At 54.2% G+C, this 13,792-nt stretch overlaps 1 protein-coding gene across 1 annotated transcript in view; it reads left to right on the top strand.

Moving 5' to 3' along the window:
* Window positions 1-12,790, top strand: part of ACBD3 (acyl-CoA binding domain containing 3) — a 31,992-nt gene extending 19,202 nt beyond the window's left edge. The window contains exons 4-8 of the mRNA XM_042975810.1: window positions 1,435-1,593; window positions 3,094-3,268; window positions 5,832-6,018; window positions 8,084-8,368; window positions 11,691-12,790. Coding sequence (XP_042831744.1) covers window positions 1,435-1,593; window positions 3,094-3,268; window positions 5,832-6,018; window positions 8,084-8,368; window positions 11,691-11,902 — 1,018 coding nt within the window. The 3' untranslated portion in view covers window positions 11,903-12,790. The remainder of the gene's footprint in view (window positions 1-1,434; window positions 1,594-3,093; window positions 3,269-5,831; window positions 6,019-8,083; window positions 8,369-11,690) is intronic.
* The last annotated feature ends 1,002 nt before the right edge of the window (window positions 12,791-13,792 follow it).

The following is a 13,792-nucleotide window of genomic DNA, read 5'->3' as shown; positions in this document are numbered from 1 at the left end:
CCTGAGCTGAAGTTGGAAGTTTAACCAACTGAGCCACCTAGGCGCCCTGTATTTTTCTTTTTAAAACTGTAGTTCTGTCATGAGATCAAGTTCATCTAGCACTCCTTGAAAGCATTTAAGACTAGAGTTCCTCAGTCCAGAAGTGTCGCTCTGGCCTTGGAACATCTTACCCCCTGCCAGCTGTGACAGGTTACAAGTAGGTCACGTTATCGCTATATTTTGAGTCTTGGCTGTGGCTCGGATGTGTTGTTAATCAATTATAGGAGTTTTGGGAGAAAAGCGGGGTGACCCAAGCAGTTGTCATGGTAAGACCAAGAAGTGGTGTCTTCTCAGATCCTCAGAGGACTTCTGTGTCCCGTCCTCAGCCACCCTGCCGTCCACACCGCGCGTAGCCAGCGAGGCACCAGGGGAGGGCGAGAGCTGGATGGGGCGGCGCCTGCATTTCCTGCTGTTCTTTTTCTCTTTTACGTTCAGAGCTTTGTAACTTATTTTTTAAAATAAAATTTTTTAAGTGTTTGTTAATTTTTGAGAGAGAGAGAGAGACACACACGCAGAGCGTGAGGGAGGGAGGGGCAGAGAGAGGGAGGAGACACAGAATCCGAAGCAGGCTCCAGGCTCCGAGCTGTCAGCACAGAGCCCATCGCGGGGCTCGAACTCACGAACCGTGAGATCGTGACCTGAGTTGAAGTCAGACACTTAACCAGCTGAGCCACCCAGGCGCCCCTTATTTTAATTTAAAGTAGGCTCCACCGCAACGTGGGCCTTGAACTCACAACCCTGAGATTAAGAGTCTCGTGCTCTACCGACTAAGCCAGTGGGCGTCTGAAAGCTTTGATATTTTTTAAACTCAGAAGTAACCTACAGATCTGTGCCCTAGAAATGTTTTTCATTAGCAACACGTAAAGCACAGGCCAGAGCCCTGTCCCCGCTTTGCTGTCAGTGCCGTCTTCTCTGCGCAGATGGTAACGGACCCAGGAAGGCGTCCTTTGTATTTGCCTGCTCTTCGCATTACACAAGCAAACGTCAGGACGTTCGGCCGCGACTCGTAGTTTTGTGGCTCCGTGGCACCGGAGGGGCAGTGTTCACTTCTGTACCGGTGTCGAGAGCACCGGGCCGGGCCGGGCCGGGAGGGCGCCGGGCCGGGAAACCTTCGGGCTGTGGGCGTATGGTAGTGATTGCAGTCGTGTCTTCCCGACGGACGCCTCTCTGTGCTGCCCGGTGGCCGATGTCCCTGCCGTGGTCCTGCGTGCGGTGACGTGGGCTCCGGAGGGGAGATGGCTCCTGGCGGAGCGCGCACGTTTCGCAGTGTGGGAAGACCGCCGCGTCCTCTCGGGGCTGAGTCTGTGGTCACTGGGGAAGGTGGCCTCGGTTATTTTGAAGCGGGAGCCCTCGTGCGGTGCTCACGGCGTCTGTCCTCCCTGTCCTCCCCCGTAGGAAGGAGGAGGAGGAGCGAAGGCGGCGGGAAGAAGAGGAGCGAGAGCGAGTGCAGAAGGAGGAGGAGAAGCGCAGGAGAGAGGAGGAGGAGCGGCTTCGGCGGGAGGAGGAAGAGCGGCGGCGGCTGGAGGAGGAGCGGCTGCGGCTGGAACAGCAGAAGTGAGCCACCTGTGCCCGCCGTCCGCTCGCTCTGTCTCTGGGTCCCCGTGACCTCGTCCTGCTTCCCCGCTTGTGCGGCTGCTTCGCCCTCTCTGGGTGTTCGTGCGTCCGCCAGGCGGCCAGAGTCCGAGAGGCCCAGAGACACGGGCCCGGGACAGAGAATCCGGGCGGTGCGGCCCGTGGCAGGTGCCGTTCTGAGTACGGGGTTTGGGACCCGAAACCGTTTCCTGTCCGGGGCGGTGAGCGCAGCCGTCTCCCAGGGGACCGACTATTGCAGAGGGAGCTCTGGGTACAGGCAGGAAGGGCTTAACACTGCAGACGTCGGGGAAGGTTTGCAGAGAACGTGAGGGTCCGCCGATGTCTCGTTATTTCTCGGTAGTTCCTCGGAAAGGCATCGGGCTAGGCCCCGACCCACCCCGGGCCTCAGTTCCGCTTTGGAGAGAGACTAGGAGTACACCCCTCTGGGGGCGGCCAGGCCCAGTGTCATTGTGACATTCTGCTTTATCTGTCATTGGCCTGTTGAGGTCTTTGTGGAGTTGGTCACATAACTGAGTTAAGCACGTGGAGCCTGTCTGGAAGGACACGACAGACATTTATAGTAACAGGTGGGCCCGGATACCGTTTTCCGTGTTCTTCTTTAAGGCGGGCTTAAAATTTTTTTTTTTTAATGTTTGTTTATTTTTGAGAGAAAGACAGAGTGCGAGCAGGGGAGGGGTAGAGAGAGAGGGAGACACAGAATCCGAAGCGGCGCTGACAGCTCAGAGCCTGACACGGGGCTCGAACCCACGAACCGTGAGATCACGGCCTGAGCCGAAGTCGGCCACTTCACCGACTGAGCCACGCAGGCGCCCTGAGGCGGGCTTTAAATTAGATGCAAGAGACCCTCAGGTTTTCACTGGCTTTCTTTCCACATCCCAGGGCCCCCTCGCATCCTCTTCTAGTCCCTCTTCTGCCCCTCGCTGCTCCTCCTCTATTCAGGTCGAGAAGCCACGGCCGGCGGTTCAGTGTCTCCCCTCTGGCCTAGAGCCAGTCCCCCTCTGACAGCGGTCGGGTCCGAGAGGCCTGCCGGGGCTTGAACCCCGGCCCCGGCCGCTCCGGCGGCGGCGTGATCTCGGGCACGTCCCCGGACGCCGCGCCCCGCCTCTCGGCCTCGCCCCGGCCGGGGTGCTGAGCGCCCGCCGGGCGGCCTCGCGCGGGAACGCTCGGGCCGAGGGGCGCGCCGCGGGGGCCGTCGTCGCGGCGGCGGCGGCGGCGCCGGGTCCGGTGGCGCGTAGTACCCTCCGCGTCCGTGCCGGCTCTTCCTCGGAGAGCCTCCCGACGGACTCGAGGCCGAGCGGGTTTCCCGAGACCTTTCCTCTGGGCCCGGGCCCCGGGCCGACGGGTCCGCGTCGGCCGCCCGGAGCCTTCGCGGGGCGACGGCCGGTCGGGACGGAGAGCGGGGCCGCGCGGCCCGGCGCGGCGGCCGTGGTGCGACCGGCGGGCGTCCTCTGCGTTTTGCAGGCAGCAGATCATGGCGGCGCTGAACTCGCAGACGGCCGCGCAGTTCCGGCAGTACGCGGCGCAGCAGTACCCGGGCAGCTCGGAGCAGCAGCAGCTCCTGGTGCGCCAGCTGCAGGAGCAGCACTACCAGCAGTACATGCAGCAGCTGTACCAGGCGCAGCTGGCCCAGCAGCAGGTGCGCCCGCCGCCCGGGGCGGGGGCAGGGGGCGGGGGGCGGGGGGGGGGCGGTGTCCCCGAGGTGCGTCTGGCGTAGACTCCCAGGGCGGCCCTGGCGGGCGGGGGTCACGGCCCAGACCGCCGCTCGCGGGAGGACCGTCCCCGGAGGCCGTCGGCTGATCCGGCAGAGCCGGGCTGGCCGCGTTGACGGCAGCGGCAGGTGCCGTGGCCGCCGGTGCTCCTCCGGCTCCCTGCCCCACGCGGGAGGGGAGAGGCTTGGCCGTCGGGGGGGGGGGGGTGGGGTGGGGGGGGCGGTTCACATGACACTCGGATCCCGTCCCGGCTCTGCCATTGTCTGGTTGCCTGTCAGACGCGTCACCTGCCGTCTGAGTTTCCCGCCCTTTCCCCTGGTCCGCAAGAAGGCGACGAAAGTCCCGGTGCCTGTCCCGTTCCCCTCACAGAGCGAGCTGCCACGTGAAAGTGTCGGGTGCCTCCAGCAGAGGGCCGGTCTGACACTCGCGTTGCCCATCGGGCCGAGGCGTGACTGCCTCTGGAGTTAGCCTGGCCGGCTTTACTCATGGAGTTTTCGCTCCTAAAGCACCCGTTGCCGGTCCAAAAGTCTGAGCGAGGAGAACGTGGGGCGCGGTGGTGGCTCTGCGTTCCTCGTCGTCTTGCCAACCTCTTTAAGTTCTTTGAAAATTCACCCCTCGCTTCAAGTACCTCTCCCCTGGGGTCCTCAGCGTTACCGAGAGGGAAAAGGCGGATTTTTGTCGTTCGTGAGAGGATGAAAACGACGTTCACCTAGTTTATTCGAGACAATAAGTGGGAATTCCGAGGGGTTTCTCTGCTGTCCTCGAAAGCCCGTGTCTTATTTTAGCCTGCCACCCCCGTCCCTGCTTCTGTGACGGGCCTCGAGGTGGTTTTTCAGCAGGGTGGCTCACACGCCCCGTCCTGTTTAGAGGTTGCTGTCGTTTAAATAAGAGGACGGGATCTTGCAGTCAAGAATCTTGCAAATCAAGATACCTGCAAACCAAGAATCTTGGAAAGAGAACCAGAAAGAACTGGAATCCGTAATTTGGATTACAGTGATCGACCGTATTGGATGTCGTTGGGAATGGAGAAGGAAAGGGGTTGGGGAAGGATCAGAGGAAACCTCAGCCCTCATAAAGTGTTAATTTTCTTTATAAATACCGAGCAAAGTGACAGAATGCTAAGACCTGTTCGTGTGGAGGTGTAGCTACGTGGGCAATTGTTCCTATACCTTCCTGAACTTTTAAAACTTCCCAAAGTACAGATGAGAGATGATGTAAAGAAAAAGGTACGATCTGTTGTACGTGATAGTTAGAATCCGTTGGTGGACAGTGGGATCCCCAAGGGGGTTCGCTCTGCTGGAGGAATTCAAGCGTGGCCTCCTGGACAGCGACCGTGTGAGCCGGGCCTGCTGATCACCAACAGAAATGCTTTCTTTTGCTTGCCTGCCATTCACTGAATGTTCTGGGTTTGCCCACTTGGGTTGGTTGCATGCTCTTTTTCTGGACGCTGGTACTCTTTCTGGAGACTGATGGGGAAAGACTGAGAATCCGGGCCTCGCGAGAAGGTATTTTGAAGTCTTCCGTGTATCACTCGCCTGCGTTAGCACCCGAGAAAGTGTCGCTGTTCGTTGAAGTAGTCGGTTTGCAGGTGACACGTTAAATGTAAATACAGAGACGCTAAACTGCGTCACTGTCCTGAACCGTGAGATTACTGACGCTTTTTCCCCCGTGCTTTATTTTCTACTTTCATAAACATACGCTCACTTATGATCTCTTGTTTTAGTTTAAAGTCACTTAAATGCCCGAGGGCTCACCGACAGTAAAACAATGCATTTTGTAATTTCACAATGAAATGTCCTAGCAGCGCAAACAAAATACAATTATTTACGACTCTGTGGATGAACCTTACAGAAATAATGTTTAGTAAAAGAAGCCAGACACGAAAAAGAGCGTTTATTATACAGTTCCAAGGGGATAATGTTGACGCACAGGCAAAGCACATCTGCAGTGTTCTAGGTGAGGCTGGTCGTAGCGCTTACAGCGGGGAGAAGGGGAGAGAAGGCCCGGAAGGGAGCTTTTACCAGTGATAGTTTCTGCCTTTGTGAGTTTTTCTTCGTGATCGTTTATTTCTACCCAGTGTAATTTTCCTGATTCAGATTGTAGGTTTCTGAATCTGAGCGAGATCTTCTTCTGTCCGTTTTAAGAACAAATGATACTGTGTTCAGTCTTTACCTTCGGTTGTATTTGGGGTTGATTATTTCTCCCTATTTTAATTTTTCCTGGTCAGTTTTTCTAGTGATCCTCAGGTCACGCAAACGTGACCTTCCGTTGCAGGTTTTTGTCCATGATGACTTGGATCGTTTTTAGCTTTTACTCCAATGTCACGTCTGTAATATTCATCACAGATGGGATACAGTGGATGAAGTCTATTAGTAATTTCTTGGAGCGGAGTGCTTTGGTAGGACCCAGACACAGGCCAGAGTCTGCCCCAGGGCTCACGTGTTGTGTGCTGGCCCGGTCAGCGGATCTTCACTCTTCCTCCACTCGCAGGCGGCGCTCCAGAAGCAGCAGGAGGTAGCGGTTGGGGGAGCCGCTTTGCCTACACCGGCAAAGGTGAACGCAGCTGTGGCGAGTGATAGGACGTCGGTTAACGGACAGGCCAAAGCCCACACGGACAGCTCCGAGAAAGACCTCGAACCAGAAGCTGCAGAAGAAGCCGTGGAGAATGGACCAAAAGGTATGGTTTGGCCTCTGTGTTGATCTGTCCAGAGGTCGTAATTGAGTTCACGGAAGGCACGTCGGGAGTCCGGCTAACTAGCTTCGGAGAGCAGTTACCTATTTGTGAGAGTTGGATGCTTTTTTACCCTTTACGTCAGAATCTGATGCTTCTGGTGACCGTTAGGACAGCATGGAAGGAAGGGCAGGTCGGATGTCTTTTGGACACTTGGGGTTGTGTGTTGGTTATCTGCTGCTGTGTAACAAATAGGACCCAAATTTCGCAGCTGACGGGTAACCAGTGGTCGTCGTCTCACACAGTGGGTGAGGGATTACGGGGTGGGGTTCGGGAACAGAGGCGCGGCTCAGCCGAGCGGTGGTCGTCCTGGTCCCGTGGGTCAGGATGCTGCCAGGGGGCAGAGGTTCTGCCCAGGGTGGTTCCTTCTCCCGACCGGCAAGTCGGGGCTGCCTCTTGGCGGGAGACCTCGGTTCCTTGCCCCATGAAGCCTCTCCTCCAGGGAACACGGTCCAAGAGATCAACGCAGAGGTGGCACGTCTCTTACATTCTGACTTTGGAAATCACGTGTCCGTGCTTCTGCTGTATTCTCTTGGTCCCACATACCGGCCCCGGGACATGGTGGCTGGCGACCTCCCAAGCGCGTGAGTCCCCAGAGGTGAGGCTCACGGGGTGGGGTGCGTCTCGGACGCTGCCTGTCACGCGTTACCGTATGGTTTCGAAACTGGAGTACCGCGGTCGTAGGTGGAGAGTGTGTGATGAGGGGACTGTGACCTAGTCACAGAGGTCAGCAGAGGCTTCCTGGGGAAGAGACGACTGAGCCGCGAGAGCCGAAGCCAGAGTAGGAGCTAACTGAGGAAGGAAGGGAGAGCGTGTCAGGGACACGGCCTGGGCAGTGGTGTGGTTCACAAGAAAGGCGGTTTCAGACATCTGCGTTGTCTTGTTAGAGTAAGTAACAGAAAACAGCTTGGAAAAGACCTGATATCCTGTGGTTTGACCCCTCTTCTTTTTTTCCCTGTAAGAGTATCAGTTTTTTGTTTTTGTTTTTTTCAAGTAATCTCTACACCCGATGTGGGGCTCGAACTCACGATCCCAAGATCAAGAGTCGGATGCTCTACCGACTGAGCCAGTCAGGCGCCCCACGTTTGTCAGTATTTTCAAATGAACCTTTGTCAAAGGTTCTGTGACCACATCTGGAAAGCCTGAGTAATCTGGCGCACATAAACGCTGCTCAGCGACAAGACTTAATCCTCTGTGCTCAGTCCCTAGCGGGGCCAGTCCTGTCCGAGTTTTTCTGTTTCTTTGAGCTCCTTTAGAATAGCCCCTAGAACTTGACTTCAGAGGTCAAGAGTGTTGTTGTTGTTGTTGTTTGTCTGTTTGTTTTTGACAGAGTGATTGAAGTCAAAGCCTGCTTTTCTTTGTCCAGATCCAAAAGTGAATTTATTCCTAAATCCAGATCTCCCTTCTTTTTCTTTTTTTTTTTTAAGTTTGTTTATTTTGAGAGAGAACGTGTGTGCACATGAGTGGGGGAGGGGCAGAGAGACAGGGAGAGAGAGAATCCCAAGCAGACTCCACACTGCCAGTGTAGAGCCCAACATAGGGCTCGAACCCATGAACTGTGAGATCATGACCTGAGCCGGTCAAGAGCTGGATATGTAACCGACTGAGCCATCCGGGGCCCCCGGGTCTCCCTTCTTTATTAGAATGTTTTCCTGGGTCCAGCTACAAGTTTTCCAGGGTCAGTCTTAAATCCCCATATGTAATCGGAGTGTTGGGAAAAAAAAAAAAAAAAAATCACTTCTTAGATCGTGGATTGCATTTGTCCCCTGAAGTGGTGTGGTGGCCTCTGGATAGCTGGTGACATTGGCAGATGTAGCCAGTGGCGGGGGAGACTTCCACAGGAAGCCCGTATGTTCCTCGGAGTCCTCAACCCCAAGTACAACTGAGGTAGACCAGATGGCCCTTGGTGCGCCGGGCAGGGGCGGGCAGGGGCGGTGTGCGGGTTCGGTGCCTGCAGGTGGAGGCTCGTCCTCTCCGGCGTGTGTCATTCCTGCATTCCTGTTGTCTTTAGAATCTCTTCCAGTAATAGCAGCTCCGTCCATGTGGACACGACCCCAGATCAAAGACTTCAAAGAGAAGATTCGGCAGGACGCGGACTCCGTGATTACGGTGGGCCGAGGAGAAGTGGTCACCGTTCGCGTCCCCACCCACGAAGAGGGATCGTATCTCTTTTGGGAATTTGCTACAGACAATTATGACATTGGATTTGGGGTGTACTTTGAATGGACAGACTCTCCAAACACTGCTGTCAGCGTGCACGTCAGCGAGTCCAGTGACGACGACGAGGAGGAGGAAGGTAAGGCCGTGGGTCCGCAGTGGCAGGTGCCGAGGGGGCTGGGGGTGTCACGCATCAGCCCGCCTCGTGCTTCTTGGTTAACACTTCTGCGACAGGGATTCGTGTCTTCATTAGTGTGACCTTAGCCGTAAAGGCTGAGGGATGGGCCAGCCTCCCGGAAGTGACTGGGGCCTGAACGGGACATTGTTGTAGTGCCCAGCAGGGCTCTCTGGCAGGGGGCTGTTTTACTGCCTCCTGAATAGTGTTTTACTTTGAGCATTTTGTGTTGAAAAGCCAAATGTGCAAGATGATCCTGAAAATTTTTTAAAGAGTAAGCAAGAAATTCTGCCAACTCTGGAATTTACTTAAATTTACATTTCTGATAGATCATTCGCTTTTTTGATTTTACTCTTAAGACTTTGTTTTTACATAGATACAGAAGCTCATGCCAGAATATCGTAGCTAAAGAAAAATTTCAGCCATTCTTCCCCATTTTACAGGAAAGTAATTTTTCATTTTCTCTAAGTAAGCAAAATGGAGTGTTTTCAAGAGCAGTGTAAACTCTCTCGTCTGGGAGGTAGGTTATAAGATACACGCTTACTAATTGAGAAGACGGTCTCCTTGGTTTTGTTTGCATGGAAGTGAGAGCCCGGGGCTTGTGCGCGTACTAGTCGGGCGCTTGGGTCCGTATGTCAGCTCGGTGGAGGGCGGCATGGGAGGGATGTCCTGACCGTGACAGTGGAGAGGCACCTCCTCCGTCCTGGGGCCCAGCTCACCTTTCGGCTGACTTGTGAACAGACCGTTTGCCCTGGAGAGGGTTGGCGGTGTTTCACGGAGATCCCGCTGGGGTAGATTAAAAGAGGTAGTTGTAGGGAGGCTAAAAGTTGAGTCGGCTTTCGAGGAGGGCAGTGGGACCGCATCACTGCACGTGCACATGCCTGGCCCTCAGGTCACTTACGGAAGCACACGCGCGGGCCCGGGGCCTGGAGGGGGAGCTCTGTCTTCACGTGGCATTCTGTTCGCAGCAGCCTTGTCTCGGGGTGGAGGGGGGCAGCAGCGAGAGCAAGCGCTGCCCGTGCACGCTGCTGCCCGCACCAGAAGGACGGGCATCGCAGGAGGCTGGGAAGGGGAGCTTGTGTGCGGACGGTTGTGATTCTGAAGGGCTTTGTGAATCAGAGAGAGGCATTCTCGGTTCAGAAGGAGACAGATGTCTCCAGGCCTGCCTGCTGGAGCCTCTTGGAGGGAGGTTGCTTCCCGGTGTGAGCCCTCCGCGGAGTTGTGTTTGGGGCTCTCAGTTTGGGGAAGGGCGCTGGTAAAAAGGGCTGGGGTCCGATGCCCGTCCAGAGGTGGGACCGTGACCCCGGACCTTTGCCCTAGCATTCAGTGCCCCTCGGGTGGGAATGGAGTCCCCGGTGCCTGTGCTGTTCCCAGTCATGAGATGGTTGCCATCTGCAGCTAATCCATTCGTCCCTCTGTGTGGACAGAGACCGCAGTGCGGATTTCCGGCTCCCGGGAGATGTTTGCCAGGAGAGAACCTGTCTCCTTTGGGAGATGAGCTCCCAGGCCGCGTTTTTCCGCGTGCCCCCTTGCAAAGGCCACTGCGCTTTTGATGGGGGTCCTCGTAGCTTGGTTTAAGGGGGAAGGGCAGGCCAGTCCTTCCGTTCGTTGTCTTGGTTTTTCTCCACTCGGGCTTGAAAGCCGGAGGGGTTGGTTTCCTCTGTGGCCGGTAACTCCTTCCTGTCCGGATTCGTCACTGGCATTAGTGTTGCCAGGTCCCGAGTCTTTGCTTAACTGACGAAAGGTGCACTGCTCATGTATCCCAGCGGCCTCCAGTTTTACAGATTTTGAACAGAATCGGGATCCTGGGTTAATGGACCAATAATCCATGGGTATCCTTATAGGCAAGGGTTTGCGTTTTGGTTTGTTTTTTTTTTAATTTTTTTTTTTAACGTTTATTTTTGAGGCAGAGAGAAGACAGAGCATGAACGGGGGAGGGTCAGAGAGAGGGAGACACAGAATCTGAAACAGGTTCCAGGCTCTGAGCCGTCAGCACAGAGCCCGACGCGGGGCTCGAACTCATGGACCGTGAGATCATGACCTGAGCCGAAGTCGGCCGCTTCACCGACTGAGCCACCCAGGCGCCCCAAGGGTTTGCATTTTGAATGACTCTGTATTTCCCATTTGCAAACACTTCAGTATTGCTGCGATAAAGCAAATCGGATTTGGGCCTATTTTATCAGAGTGTCGTTTGCTCTTTTTTTTTTTTTCCAACTTTTTATTTTAAAACAGTCTTAGACTTACAGAGAAAAGTTGCAGATAGTGCAAAGAGTTCCCGTATACGCGCCCCCAGCTTCCCCTGTTGCTAACATCCGTGTTGTACTGTGGTACGTTCATCGTCACCGATGGACCCATGTGGTTATGTCGTCATGAGCTCAAGGCCGTTATGTATTCAGATTTCCCTAGTTTTTGTCTAACGTTCCAGGATCCCATCCGGGATGCCGCATTCCATTGAGTCACCCTGTCTCATTCAGGTCCTCTGGACCGGAAGACTTTCTCAGACTTGCCTGGTTTAAATTCCTGACAACGGCCCTCGCGCGGTTAACTGCCGTGGCCGGAGTTCACCGTGCCGAGTTAGGAACCTGCATGTTCCTCTGACCTGCTTTCCCGACAGTGTTTACGTTCAATACGTGAAACCGATTTTAAGCTGGTTCGACGTTGTTCTCGCTCGCTCTTTTTTCCTAACCTCATCTCATTACAGTTCGAGAACTGTTCCCAGGGGCAAACCCAGAATCAGAGCTCGTGTTTTGCCACTGGGACCATCCCTGGGTTACACGGGCCTGTGGAGACAGTAATGGGCTTTCAGAGTATCTCTCGGTGCCTACCTCTACTGTGGCTTCCCCATTTTACTCTTTATATCTAAGATCGACAGAAGGTAACAGTCCTTCGGTCCCCCTTCCCGAAACGGGGTTTTCATATTGTCGAGGAGGGAGAGAACGAGAGCTTCGTTTCCCTTGGTGTCGCTCGGACAGCGAGATGCCGCCCACCTGGAGGAAGAGGAGGCTGGCTGGGTGCGGACAGGGAGGGAGGACCGGGGCTCCGAAGCGGGAGCGGTTGTCAGAGTCCCCGGGGAGAGAGGGCGCCGGCCGCCCGCACCCCCCGACTGTGGCTGCTCAGGGAGAGGAGTGAGCGAACCAAGGAAGGCGGGAATAAGCCCGCGTGCGAAAGTCACAGGTGGCTCCGGAGAGTTCCCGCCGAGCAGTTTCTCGAAGGATGGGGTTTCGGTGCTGGACGCACGTGGCTTTCCCGGACCCGTTCACTGACGTGCCTCCGTTCTTTCCCACAGAGAACGTCAGCAGTGAGGAGAAAGCCAGAAAGAACGCCACCAAGCCCCTGCTGGACGAGGTCGTGCCTGTGTACCGGCGGGACTGTCACGAGGAGGTGTATGCCGGCAGCCACCAATACCCAGGGAGAGGAGTCTACCTCCTCAAGTTTGACAACTCCTACTCTTTGTGGAGGTCAAAGTCGGTCTACTACAGAGTCTACTATACTAGATAAAGATGGTGTCGCGGAGTCCGGAGTCTAGGGTTGGGCAGAAGACGGCACTTGGTTCGGAATTTCTTTTGACTTTTGTGGAGCATTGCAGTCGGCGTCTCCCCTTTTGATTTTGGTCTGATGGTCCGTGAACTCTCGTCGGGACTCGGGGTTTCCTTGAGACTCTAGCATTAATCCTCTGGGGTTAGAGGGAGTCCTCGGACCCGTCTGGCCCTTGGGTGCCGACCGGCAGGGTCGCTAGTGGATGCAGAAGTTACGCGAGCTACGTGTGAAATCTATAAGGTCTCCGAAATAAAACCTCCCCGCGTTGACCCCACCCGGCTGACGGTGAGTCCATTGCTGCCCGCCGCGTGCGGTTGACGAGAGCCCGTGGTCACGGTGACCTCGGATCGGAAATCCTTACGTTCGCAGTCTGCCTGAGGTGCAGCTGACTTGGACGAAGGTCATCGTTTTGAAATGAAGGTCATCGTTTTGAAAACTTACAGACTCAAGACCCCACAGGTTATAATAGCAAAGTTGCCTCGATTCGCTTTTGTTCTGAACGACCCAGATTGTCTTTGCGTTGAGTACGGCCGTCTAGTTCAGAGGCCTATTACAGAGAATTATTTTCCGAGATAATCTTAAGGACGTTCAAAGCCGATTGGTAATTGAACCGTCAAGACACACACAACACCTCAGAGGTCCATGTTGTTAGCAGGCCTCTGCAAACTCGGGTCCTTTTCTCTCCCTCCGGGACTCCCCCCTGCCGGTGACAAAGCAGAGTTAATTCATTTTTGTCTCGATTTGGCTTTATAGAGCATCTCAAATGGAACCTGTTTTCTACACGAGCATATAGTTAGGGGGTTTTGTAAACTCAAATTGACACCTACTGAATTAAAGTGTGTAAAATCACTTCAGTACAATTGAGTGTATGGGGAATAACGTTGCACTAAAAGGAAATCACTGCCAGAGACAGTCCATTTTCCTTCCCTGTGTTCATGCTTGGGCACAAACCCTACCCAGTTCCGGTGGGGAATTGCGTACTGGAGAGAATTGGAAAAACAGACGCCCGTGCTTAAATTGTTTTATAGCTTTAATCTGCATTATGTCTTTGTAGATGGGAAGAGGACCTCTTCGCGTCCCTTACCGAGAACATATATGGATAAACAGCCGCAAGTTGGTAGAAGTGATGGACTAGCGTAGAGATCCTTGTTTTCAGGAGGGAGGGGGGTGTAGCTAGAACGTGACCGAGACGGCACTACACACGAAACGTTACTGGATGTTGTTACTGAAATACTTAGATTTTTAGATTTTTAAAACTTCAGATCTTAAATCACTTCTTGTAGGAGGGTCTCCGTTGATTAAGCTGCGTTCTATACAGTTCACTACGCGAGGGGCTGTTTGTCGTGCGTGCGTTTCTTTTCTGGTTTTTAATACCTGGTTTTGTACATACCTAACCCTCTTCTCTTTTGGTTATTCGGAAACTGGATTATTTTCTCCTCTGAGCAGTGCTTGATTTGTGTTCTTTAATTTGGATTCACTGGTTCCAGCTCAAAGACGTCCACACCGTTCTGTCCAGAACACGTTCAGGCTGTCCATGCGCGTGCATACGGTAGAGGAACCGTGGGGTTAGGCGCTTCTTGGCTTTTTTTTTTTTTTTTTAACGAGAAAATACTGTATTTAAAATGTAAAATAAACTTTTAAAAAGCAGGCACTAATATATATTTCTTCCAGCCTTTGAGTACAGATTTGTTCTTGCCCATGTTAAGATAAATCGTCTTCTGAAAAGACCCTCGTTCTCGGGAGCAGTTTATGTCACTTTACGTAGCGGTGGTTCGTCGTGTGCTCACGTCAGAACATTTTTGGTTTTAGACTTTTCTATTGCCTTTGGCTGTTGATTAGTACAGTACAAGT

The sequence above is a fragment of the Panthera tigris genome, chromosome F3 (genome assembly GCF_018350195.1).
Source record: "Panthera tigris isolate Pti1 chromosome F3, P.tigris_Pti1_mat1.1, whole genome shotgun sequence".
Lineage (NCBI taxonomy): Eukaryota > Metazoa > Chordata > Mammalia > Carnivora > Felidae > Panthera > Panthera tigris.
The sequence above is the reverse complement of the archived record's forward strand: the minus strand, read 5'-3'. Positions and strand labels throughout refer to the sequence as shown.